This window comes from Akebia trifoliata, chromosome 9 (genome assembly GCF_017979445.1).
Source record: "Akebia trifoliata isolate Shusen 1 chromosome 9, ASM1797944v1, whole genome shotgun sequence".
In the NCBI taxonomy this organism is placed as follows: domain Eukaryota; kingdom Viridiplantae; phylum Streptophyta; class Magnoliopsida; order Ranunculales; family Lardizabalaceae; genus Akebia; species Akebia trifoliata.
The window spans coordinates 19,557,157-19,570,353 of NC_141383.1; the positions used below are offsets into that span (position 1 = coordinate 19,557,157).

At 39.3% G+C, this 13,197-nt stretch overlaps 1 protein-coding gene across 1 annotated transcript in view; it reads left to right on the forward strand.

Moving 5' to 3' along the window:
• The first annotated feature begins 10,724 nt into the window (after positions 1-10,724).
• The window catches only part of SCD1 (stomatal cytokinesis defective / SCD1 protein (SCD1)), a 69,557-nt gene continuing 67,084 nt past the window's right edge, over positions 10,725-13,197 (forward strand). The window contains exon 1 of the mRNA XM_086454685.1: positions 10,725-11,081. Within this exon, the coding sequence (XP_086310811.1) occupies positions 10,908-11,081 (174 nt within the window). The 5' untranslated portion in view covers positions 10,725-10,907. The remainder of the gene's footprint in view (positions 11,082-13,197) is intronic.

Below are 13,197 nucleotides of genomic sequence, written 5' to 3' on the forward strand. Positions count from 1 at the left end.
ACTCCGTGTCGATGCCAGCTCCGTGCTGATGTAATTTATTTTTAAACTGTTCTTCCAACTCCGTGTCGATGCCAGCTCCGTGCTGATGTAATTTATTTTCAAACTGTTTTACCGACTCCGTGTCGATGCCAGCTCCGTGTTGATGTAATTTCTTTTCAAATGTTCTTCCGACTCCGTGTCGATGCCGACTCCGTGCTGATGTAATTTCTTTTCAAAACGCTTTACCGACTCCGCGTCGATGCCAGCTCCGTGCTGATGAAATTTCTTTTTCAAAATGCTTTACCGACTCCGTGTCGATGCCAGCTTCGTGCTGATGTAATTCTTTTTTCTCAAACAATGTAGCGCCACGCTGACGAACCATCAACCAAATCACCCAACACATCACTTTCACATCTCATCTACCCCCTCAGAGAAGGGGAGACGCTGCACAATTGGGAAGAATTCCCTCTAACCCTTGAGGCTACCATAGCCTCAAAAAAAAAATGCCGTTAGGCAACATCAGTTTGCCCGAGGATCATAACGAGCCCTCGTCCTCAGGTAAAGACTGTTTTGAGGACTCCCTATCTTTACTAATGCATGACTGCTCTTTTTATTTCAGATGTCCAGAAAATAGCATTCAAAAATCAAAAAAATCAAAAAGTCTTCAAAAACTAAAAAAATCAAAAAGTCTTAAAAAAACAAAAAAATCAAAAAGATTTCAAAATCTCAAAAAAACAGATATATTCCAAAAATCAAAAAAAGAGTTTTCTCAGAATTTAAGGGATTTGTCTCAATCGAATGGACCTTTGGACATAACAGAATATGAAAAGGACGAGTATGACTTCGATCTTGAACTCGACTTCGATCTCATGGGAATTGAAGAAGAGTTTGAGGACGAAGTGGAATACCCTCGTAAAGAAATCAAGGACCTGTTAGAACGACATGAAAAGAGTGTTCAGCCAAACATTGAGGATACAAACTCAGTTAATCTCGGCACTGAAGATGACCCACGTGTTATAAAAATCGGAGCCTTGTTAACCCCTCAGCAGAAAAAAGAAATGATTGAACTATTGCGTAACTATCAAGACATCTTCGCCTGGTCCTACAAAGATATGCCCGGTTTGGACACGGATCTTGTTGTTCATAAGTTGCCGATCGCACCTGGGAGCAAGTCGATCAAACAAAAGTTGAGAAGACTCAAGCCAGAATGGACACTCAAAGTCAAAGACGAAGTGATGAAACAGTTTCAAGCAGGATTTCTCGCAGTCTCCACGTACCCCGAATGGCTAGCCAATGTCGTTCCGGTACCAAAGAAGGACGGGAAAGTACGAATGTGCGTCGACTATCAGGATTTGAACAAAACCAGTCCTAAGGACGATTTTCCATTATCTCACATCGATACTCTAGTCGATAGTACAGCCGGGCATGGTATGTTCTCATTCATGGATGGTTTTTCTGGGTACAATCAGATAAAAATGCAGAAGAAGACCAAGAGAAAACAACATTCATTACACCCTAGGGCACTTTTCATTACAAAGTCATGCCATTTGGACTTAAAAATGCAGGGGCAACCTATCAACGTGCAATGACGGCTTTATTCCACGACATGATCCACAAGGAAATGGAAGTCTACGTAGATGATATGATCGCTAAATCGGGCATAGAAGAAGATCATCTGATAAATCTCAAGAAACTGTTCGACAGACGAAGGAAATACAGCTTAAGGCTCAACCCAGCAAAGTGTGTATTCGGGGCAACATCAGGCAAGTTATTGGGCTTTATTGTCAGTAGAAGAGGTATTGAGATAAATCCAGCAAAGACGAAGTACATTCTCGAAATGAAAGCACCGGTATCAGAAAAGGATGTCCGAGCATTTCTGGGTAGAATACAGTATATCAGCAGATTCATCGCGTAACTCACGCCTATTTGCGAACCAGTATTTAAGCTACTCAGAGAAGATATGCCGAAAGCATGGAACGAAGACTGTCAAGAAGCCTTCGACAAGATAAAGAAGTATTTGCTCAATCCACCAGTCTTAGTTCCTCCTACACCAGGGCGACACTTACTGATGTATATCTCGGTGCAAGAAACGTCTATGGGCTGTGTACTGGGACAACACGATAAGTCAGGTAGAAAAAAGCAAGCCATTTACTATCTCAGCAAAAAGTTCACTGATTATGAGGCAAAGTATTCGACACTCGAGAAGACTTGTTGTGCATTGGTCTGGGCATCTCAACGACTACGTCACTATCTCCTCAGCTACTCGACTATGCTCATTGCTCGAATGGATCCTCTCAAGTACCTCTTCGAGAAGCCAGCACTGACAGGTCGTACTGCAAAGTGGCAATTACTATTATCTGAGTTCGACATCACCTATGTCACTCAAAGGGCCATCAAGGGACAAGCCATCGCCGACCACTTAGCCGAGCATCCATTGCCTGATTACGAACCATTGAAGACAAACTTTCCTGACGAAGCCATATTGCTCACTGAGATTGAGGACGATGATGAAGAACCAGGTTGGAAAATGTATTTCGACAGAGTAGCAAATCAAAAAGGAAACAGAATAGGGGCAGTCTTGATCAAACCAGATGGGTCTCACGTACCAATTGCAACCAGACTAAAGTTCCAATGTTCTAATAATGAGGCTGAATATGAAGCGTGCATAGCAAGGTTAAAGGCAGCACTGGATCTCGAGGTAGATGAGATCGATGTTTTCGGAGATTCAAGCCTAGTAGTCTATCAGACGACTGGAGAATGAAAGACTCGAGAGCAGAGATTGATCCCTTACCATGAGTATCTAGAGGAAATAAGCTCACGCTTCGATAGAATCTTATTCACTTATTTGCCTAGAGCCAAGAATCAATTTGCTGATGCACTAGCAACGCTCGCTTCTATAATCAGTATTTCAGAGGACTTAGTCATAGACCCTATTGAGATTGGACTTCAAGACGAGCCAGCTTACTGCCTACCTGTCGAAGTCGAAGAATCTGAAGAAAAACCCTGGTATTCGGACATCAAATCCTATCTCGAAGATCGAACTCTCCCATCAGACGCAACGTCTAATGATCGAAGGACTATCAAGAAGCTAGCAGGCCAATTTTTTCTAAGCAATGGCATTCTGTACAAGAAATCACATCATGAAGTCCTACTCCGATGTGTGGCAGAACTAGAAGCAAAACGACTAATCGAAACCGTGCCTGGTAGAGTCTGCGGACCCCACATGAATGGTCACATGCTTGCTAAAAAGATCATGAGGATGGGATATTACTGGACAACAATGGAAAGCGATTGTTATCAACACGTCTGTAAATGCCACCTCTGCCAGATCTTTGCCAATAAGATCAACGCGCCACCATCAGAATTGCACAATATGACTACTCCTTGGCCCTTCTCACTCTAAGGAATTGACGTCATTGGACAGATTTCGCCAAAAGCTTCAAATGGGCACCGCTTCATCCTAGTCGCAATCGATTACTTTACGAAATGGGTAGAAGCAGTTTCTTATGTTAATGTCACCAAGAGCAGCGTTCTAAAGTTCGTCAAGAACAATATTATCTGCAGATATGGGCTTCCCAGTGGGTTAGTGAGAGACAACGCCAAGAACTTTAAAAATAAGGATATGATCAAGATGTGCGAGGACTTTCAGATCACTCATCACAACTCTGTACCATATAGACCCAAAATGAACGGAGCAGTCGAGGCCGCCAACAAAAACATTAAAAGAATCATCGAGAAAATGGCAGTCACCTACAAAGATTGGCACGACATGTTGCCTTTCGCTCTTCACGCTTATCGGACTTCATTTCGAACTTCAACTGGGGCAACTCCGTACTCATTGGTGTATGGAATGGAAGCAGTCTTACCCGTCGAGGTCGAGATTCCCTCCCTCCGGATCTTAAAAGAAGCAGAGTTGGATGAAACAGAATGGGTTCAAACTCGATTTGATCAACTAAATCTGATTGAAGAGAAGCGTCTCGCAGCTATCTGTCATGGTCAAATTTACCAACGGCGAATTGCACGGGCTTACAACAAGAAAGTCAAACCTCAGAATTTCTCACCAGGAGACCTTGTCTTGAAAAAGATCTTACCAATACAAGAAGACACTAGGGGAAAATTCAGACCAAATTACGAGGGACCATTCATTGTGCAGAAGGTAATGACGGGAGGAGCTTTGATCCTTATAGAAATGGACGGACAAGTCTTCCCTCAGCCGATCAATGCTGACACCGTTAAAAAGTACTACGCTTGAGATCTGACCCTGAGATGACGAAAGGCCATCTTTGCTATCCCAAACAAACTATCTAACCCTAGTCAACCCCTTTGAGCCATCACATTCATTTCTTAACCCAAGACTGGGGCAAGTCAACATTATAAAAAATAAAAATAAAAAAAAAACGAAAAGAAAAGAGACAAAAGAAAAGAAAATCAGAAAGTCAAAGCATCAGATACTCCAGGCCCGCATGAGGATAAACTGTGAACGGCTAAAATACCAAAAAAATTCAAAAACTCGGACACTTGATCTAAGCTCGACCCAAATCTCTAGCCCAAACAAGTTCGAGAGACGCTGGGAGGAGACATAGATCACCTTTTCGAAACAAAAATAGACAAACCCCAAGTTTAACCCACTCTAGACGAACCTACCTTAACCTTTTTGTACCTTTCTACTACATTCAGCCTTAGCCAACACTTCTTCCCATTAAAAGTCCTTTCGGATCAGGGAATGTTCTAAGGCATCATAATGACGGTGGCAGCACCAATGATCTGGCAGCTTGATCCGGACCTCAAGTCTTATTAGTCGTTGGAAGACGCGAGAGGGGAGTCCAGATCGGATATTCGAAAAAAAAAAGTACTCGAAATATAGAGTAGCCGATCTTGCGGCTCAACTTGAGTTGTCGAACCACGAATAGTCGTCAGCAAACTCGAGAGGGGAATCTAGATCTGTTACTCAAGAAAGAGTGCCACTACAAGAGTAGAGTCGCCGATCTCGCAGCTCAACTTGAGTCACCAAGCCACAAAGACACAGAGGCCCCAAACAAGATTTGTAATGTAAAAATCAAAAAAGAAAAAATACAAGCATAGTCTGAAAGGGCATAGTGAAAACCTGAAAGGGCGCTATGAGTAAAAGAATCAGACTATGGCAAGATCAAAGCCATCGGCACGATGAAAACCCAAAAAAGGCATCGATGCGCAAAAATGTGGAAACCAGGTCTGGTGAAAACCGTAACTGGCACCAGGGGCAATAAGAGGACAAAAAAAATACAAAATAAAAATAAAAAAAAAACAAAAACAAAAAAAAAAACTCCTGGCCCGCATGAGTATAAATTGTGAACAGCGAAAATTTCCCAAAATCTCAAGTCTCATGCTTAATCGATATTCACCCAGTACTGGGGCACTGGGGATGACTCTAAAAAGAGCCTGAGAACTGCTGACATCTATATCCTCAGTAATTGACAAAAACACAAATATCATCGAGATAACAAAGATTTTTCAAAAAGTCTTCATATTTTGGATCTACAATATTAATTCGACAAAGACAAATCACCAAAAATTCAAATGTTTTCAAAACTATTATTTTGGCCAATGATGAAAAATCTAGGACTTATTCAAACTTCATGTTTTCAAAGCAATAGATACACCTGAGGCCAAGTAAGTAAAAAAAACCTATTTTCTTAAAAAAAAAAAAAAAAATCAAATCTATCTTCCAAGGCATGGATTCGGGCAACTTACCTCCTCACTACCACCTCAGTATCCGAAACATCATGACTCACCAGGGAAGATGTGAAGGCATCAAAACAGGGTCCATGAGCAAGCCTCCCCCTGAGATCACTCTCCGGGCCTATTGAGGGGAACCATTGCGGGTACATAACCCTAATCACGCTGATGAGATTCTAAAGATAAGTACATTCAAACATTCCCGAGGGGGATTGAGCCAAAATCATTTGGATTGAAGTCAGAAGCTTCTCGAGAAACTGCCGTTGTTATCATGAATCACATTAACCTTGTTGAGATCCTTATAGACGTGAATCAGTAACCCACCGTGTTTTCTAGCACTGTTTCAAGAGCAATGACTCTTGAGGTTGTACCAACAGGCTAGCAGAAAACTATAATGGAGCCCTTCAAGTGATGACAGTAGAATTTCAAGTCTCTCCACCTTTGATTTCGATTTGAGAAAGTTTCTTTGTAAGGTATTGTAAACAACATGCCGAGGGGATTAGCATGTGGTCCAACAACAACAAAACTCTCTCTTGGATCAGTGACAGCTGTTAACAACCATATTGCATGTGGTCCAACAACAGCAAAACTCTCTCTTGGATCAGTGACAGCTGTTAACAACCATATTGCATGTGGTCCAACAACAACAAAACTCTCTCTTGGATCTGTGGCAATTGTTAACAATCATATTGCTTGCACCATTGAGAATCAAATGCATCATTACAAAAAAAAAAAAATCAAAAAATAAAAAAATCAAAAAATAAATTAATTAATTAAAAAAACTAAAAAAAAATCGAAAAACAGTATTTTTGCAAAAGCTCAACTCATTTGTCTAAGACTTGTTAGAAAACTCCCGTTTCAAAGTTTTTCTCCAAACTACCACAAATCCGAGACCTCACACGAGCTCTGCGCCACGAGGTCGAGGAAATCAAAAGGCTTACCCTATCAGACCCCGTGCTTGGGTAGCCATTTCTTGCCATCAAATTTGTCGAATCAAACCAGTGTTTTCAAACTTGTCTGAGCAAAATCCCCGGGCCCGTACAAATTACGGTTTCATCTATTCTTTGCAGTTCTTTGCACGCAAATCTTGCAAAGAGGGGCAGCTGTAGACACCCAAATTTGAGCGGGCCCTCGACGCAAAATACCCCAAAAATAGTAAAAATTGGAATAGACTCCGAGGCCCAAACCTACAAAAAATACAATGTATTTTGTCATCTTATTTTCAATAAATGGCCCAATGCCTATTACGTGGCCCACGGACCAAATCCCTTACCCTCCTTCTAAACCCAACTCAACTCAATCTAACATAAACCCAAATCCATTATCCAAGCCTATTCAACTCGACCCAAACTCATTCCTATTCAACCAACAACCTAAGCCCAACCAAACACTCTACCCAAGCCCAAATCATTCAACCCAAGTCCAATTCTCTATCCAAGCCCAACATCACAACCAATCACCACAATCATCAAGGTGTGACACATGTCATCACCCCCTTTCACCTCCCTCATCTAATCAAACCAACCAACTCCATTACTTCTCTCCAAAAATCAATTCAACTCATAACCCTACCCTAACCTATCCTATCCATTCTCTCAAATCAAACACTTATAACCTATCACCCTCCCCTAATCTACTCCCATCATTCCCTACAAAACCTATCTCTACAATCTACACCTATACCCATCCTTTCAAATCAAACACCCATCCTTTCATATCAATTCATCTCAACCCTTCATTTCCACCCACTTTGACACATGTCATCATCTCCCTCACCCTCCCAAAATATCATCAACCACCTGATTAAATCATCCATCCTTTTAAACCAAATACCATTTAATCACAATTACCATCTTAAACTCACCTCACCAAACACTCAACCCAAATGGGTTGGGTTGGATCCAAACCATTTGGGTCAAAACTTACCCATTTAACCTTCTTACACAAATACCCTCCAATCCCCATCAAATTACACCCACCCTTCTCTTAAATCCCACACCATTCTACCACTTCTCATCATTTCACCCAACTCTACCCCTCAAAATAACTCACAAATTTTATAAAAACCCCATCACTCTCAACTCTCAATCCCTAATGAAAAATCCCACATCCAACCCTCTAAAAGATAAAAAAGAAATCACTCTCTCAACCTTTCTTTCTTAACCCTCAACTCACCTTACATCTCACAACTCTCAACTCTCAAACAAATCAAGCAAGGAAAAAGAAGTCAAGGAAGGTCAAAGGAAGTCAAGGAAGGGTCAAGGTGGGTTTGACAAAAGGAACACCCCCCTCAACTCCCCTCTTCTACTCTCCCTTTCTCTACACATTTGCACACATCCCACTATGGTCTAAATCACAAAAGGGCCCCTTCTTCATAAGGGTGCCCTCAATGATTTGAACCAATATCGAAAGTCCCTCTGCTTGAGGGCACACAACGAATTATTTTTCGATTTCATTTTCTTTTTTTTAATTTAAAATTCTGAATCCGAAGTTACTACATTACGTGGATGGAGTAGGGTGCCTAACACCTTCCCTACTCCATAAATGGACCCCCTTACCTTGAATCAAAGGTTGGACCATGCACCTTATCCTACGAGAGTCATCAAAAAGTGTCAAAGCGATATGTTTTTCAAAAAATACAAATTCGGGTGACCATTCACACCCAATTCCGCGTTTGAATGGTGGCGACTCCAAAACACCCCAAAGTGGAGGGATGTTTTTAAAACATTGAAAATCCCGTGTCCACAATCACAATGGAGATTCACTATCTCCACAATATCAACGTTATTTGATAATTATGAGAATGGATAAACCCAACCTTCTTTACTCCCTCAGTTGATCATGAGATCCATATTGCTCGAGTTGAACCAATTTACCTTCTACTAGTAAATTAGTATTAGCTGAAAGGATTAATTGCAAAAAAAAAAAAAAAACTAAGAAGAATAAAGATTAATGATTAGTTGACACCATAAACCCACTTTTCCACATTGCTTGCATAATTGGGTATCAAAAATTAGCAAATTTCTCTCTTAAATTCTATTAAAATGTGTCAAATCATAACAATGTAGAACAAATCAACTTCAAGCCAAGAACTTACTGTACTTCTCCTTTGCTATGCTACAACAACAAGAACGAAAGCGTTGAGATCAAAGATGAAGACTACTGCCAATAGTAGAGTCGAAGTCTTGCTACCCTCTGATTCTAATCAACCAAATGGGAAGTTTCGACCCACAGCCTCAGCTTCCATTTGTGCAAAATCACCAAACAATGGAGAATTCTTGTTACAACCCAAAATAACGTGATTATAAAATAAGATTTTGATTTCATGTAAAAATTTCAGAAGTACTCAAACTAAACAAACCCATTATGAAATTTTATCAAACAAACTAATAAGTGAAAGAATTCCAAACAATTGTTAAATCTATTGGTGTAAAAAGTTTAGAAGTACTCAAACTAAACAAACTCATTGTGACATTTTATCCAACAACTAATAAGTGGAGGAATTCCAAACACTTGTTGAAACAAAAATAAGAAAAAGTACAAACGAACCATGGAGATATCACAACCTTCCTTCAATTACTTTAAATAGAATAACAGAGTGAAAGAAAAAAAAAAAAAATCAAAGGGATGGAATTACAAGACAGAAGTCGAATGATGAGTATCGACACTTCTGTAAAATTAGGAAAGTCGACGAGTTGGTGGCTTCGGCTGTGACTACGAGGATTGGACGAAGAAGAAGCAGATTCAGATGATACCAATACGAAAGAGAAGAAGAACCCATGATCGATGTGGGTGCTGGCAAGCTTCTATCGATGATTTCAATTGAACGAAGCTAACGTCATCATCAATGGGTTAGATTGGTGCTGTGGTGGTGGTGGTGGTCGTCGTCAATGAGATCAATCGCCACTGCTATCGAAATCGAATGGTGAAGACACATTCGATGAACAAAGTCAATATAATCGCGGACAGACGATGGAATTTTTAAAAATGACGAAGGGTATAAATGTCATTTCACATGGCTGCATTTAAACGCTGTTGCGCGAAGCGTCTCCCATCTGCTTTTCAAAACAATGGTTAAAAATAAAAAATTGCCTTACAAATATCAAAACACAAATTTTAAAAGCGTTAGGCCCATTTGATTTAGCTTCAAAACACAATTTCTCATTGCAAACGCTGAAAAATTTGCGTTTTAAAGCTCAATCAAACATCATCTAAATTGACAATCAAACACCACACCCTCCTAGATTTCATGAAAAACCTCATATTCTAAGATATTTAAAAAAAAAAAAATTCATTTTTTTAACATAATTGAAGGTGATGAAAATGGATGACTATTGAATTCCCAAAGTTAAAACTAAACTTTAATGGTTAGAATTATCAATTTTTTGTTTGTTTGAAAGTTCTTAGAATTTTGTCCTTTATAACCTTGTGGCATTAGATCATGTTTTTGGTTGCTACACATTGAGATCACATTTCCTTTTTCACCTCTTTAACCTAATTCAAGGTTTGTTTGGTAAGATACTTGATAAAGTTAGTTCTCTAGTAATTGTAGTAACTCAGTTGTGTTTGTATTCTATTATTAACCATGATGAATGCATGTCGTCTTTATACGCGGTTGGGTACATAAATGACATGGCAAGGGCACAAAATCATAGATCGTTTTCATCAGAATATATAGAAAAAAGATGTGCAGTTCTGTATCCTTGCCACATCAGCCGTGTGCGAATGCTGTGCATTCATTGTTATTCTTCTATTATAGTGTGTTTATGGGTAAAGGGGAAAAAACAATAAAGGGGTAAAAGTGGGTCCGGCACGAAGGCTTGTGTCACGCCAACTCAGTTGTGTTTAATCATATAGATTGGGGTGCTACTAGTAAAATTTGGCATGGCAATAGAAAGTCTCAGTTAACGTTTGAGATGAAAGTGCGGCAGTAAAATCAATGCTAATCTCTATGTCAATTCTCTCTCTCTCTCTCTCAGGCCTCAGCCGTATGTATCTTAAAGAGCCTCAAACATGGTTTGAGGTTAGAAAAGTCCAACAAACCTTTTTTGTTTTTTCTTCCCACTGTTTTCACTTCCGGCAAAGAAAAAGAAAGTTCATTTCGTCACATATTTCCTTCTCTCCTTTATTCCTTCCATCCATCTAAATTTGCTTTCACGTGGAGACAGAGAAGGAGAAGAGCATAGATCTGGGAGATCTAAGGAGATAAATCAATGGCTCGGATCTTCGAATACTTCGTGGTTTGCGGGATCGGTCCAGAGATTCGAACACTTGATGGAAACAAAGGATTCCATGGATCGAGCTTCATGTATTTGCCTTCTCTCCTCGATCAATTTCCTCCTACCAATCACTCTCTCTACCCTCCCCCACCTCCTCAGCTTTCCACTGTAAGTTATTTTATTTTAAAAACACTGAATTTTTATCATAATTTTATTTTATTTTATTTTTATTTTTATGGATCGATTATAGTATGTTTAGAAACAATTGTTTGGATAATTTTAATTTCAGCTTGTTATGATGCAATGTGTGTTTTTCACTTAGGGAATATGATGGATTGTTAGGAATTTAGGTTACGGAGTTTAGATTTTGAGATTTGTAAGATTTTTAGTTCTTGTTGAAGGGGTTATTTAAATTGATATTTTGTTGTGATCCAAACAAGCTCTAATGTTTATGTGTATAAGGATTTGGGGTTGGTTGGATCAACATCTTTGGTGTGAAAAAAAATTAAACACTAGAGTTTATGTGTGTAAACAAGCTCTAAAGATCGCCCGCCCCACATTCAATAGTGAATGTGATGCAAGACTTATTTGGACGATGTTCCTTCGTCCATGTGCAAGCAATCACGTTAGAATGTAAGGGAATTGATCTCTTTGTCGGAAAAGGTCTAGAAGAGGTCTTTAAACATGATTGTCATAAGGATTCTTCATTGGAAGTCTTGGGACGTGTAATATGTGGAGTAAACTTTGAGTTGTTAGTTGGGATTCCCAATGAACTATCATCGAAATCGAACATGCCCCAATTTCTCTGGGTTTCATGCTAAATGGGTGATGTTTTGGGATGGGAAAGCGTTTGATGTAGATCCTCTTATGGGTGTGCTGTTTATAGGATAGATTAGAAGAGTTCAATACGGGCATAGGTTGAAGGTAGGAGAGGAATAAAGTTCATATTTGGGAGGGTGTGTGGTGTGGAGACATTCCGTTGAAGTCCCATTTCCCTAATCTAACTTCTTTATCAGATAAAAGAAAAAATTAGATAACGTAGAGCATAACATATATATTTTTGATATGGTAATACCTTGGGTATCCAGGCCTCTTAGAGCACCCGACTGATCCCATGGGGTATCTATGTCACTCCTTCCCCATGTACCAGGTGTACTGGGATAAAGTTTGGGTTTAGGATAATATATATTGGAATCTTGGCATTATAAGAAACTTGAATGACTGGGAAATGAAATATATTTGCCAGATTAGTCGATCTCATTGCCAATAGCCCCATATCATCTAGCATCGATGACTTGAGAATTTTGAGGAAAATTTGTGAGTGTTCTAGGCTAGTGCATTTATGCAACATTAATTTTTTCCTACTCACCATGATCCAAAACCTGGGGTGCAAACCCTGCCTTTACAATTGCACTTACGAAAAAATGGCCTTTTTTGGTTTGGTTTGGTCTGCCAAGAGTATAATTTTTTTTTAGCAATCAATCATCCTATTGCTTACAAAAAATTATTGTTGATTTTTTGCTCCATTTATAGAGCAAGTGGGGAAAATGCTAATCATCTTCCAAGCCATCATCAAGCGAAAATAAGATCCTTCCTTATGTATTGGACTCTTTTTCATTTTTGGACACCTTTAGTAGTTGGGTGAGTCTTACTTTTAATTTTAGAGGTTAGATATTTTCAAGTGTATTGCCTTTTGCTATTTATTAAGGTTTTTAGGTGGAGATAAGTATGGGGACTTTTGAAGTGAAGGAGAAGAATATTCATGATACGATTCTAGATCTCTAACCATACTTGTTGTCCTAGACTAAATTGGATAAAAAGTTTCAGGGAATCTTTGTCAAAAGATTTTGTGTTTAGATGAGACGTGATAGTCTTTAGGGAACGATAGTTGTTATTTGTATAATTTGAGATGCTATGGGAGTTGAGGATGTTGGGTGTAGCCCTTTTTATGTTTTGATGGTTCTTTCTTGATAGGTTACTACCAATAATGAGAATTACTACAATTTTATTTCGCTAGTGATAAAATCTTCCCAGTTAAGGAGAGTTGATGAGGACATCACAAGCATACCCTTCAAAGTATTTCAAAGGAGAAAAAGACACTTAGATTCATTATGGATGGGCGGAGTATGGACGAGCACCGTTGGATCCTTATTGGGTCATCATATTTCATGTTTTTATTTAGTTTATGTTTATAAGTCTATTTTAGTGTTTAGGATGAGTATTTGAGGTTATTTTCATATTGTATTAGCTTAGGGTGTTAATATAGGTGTTTAGGGGCAATTTG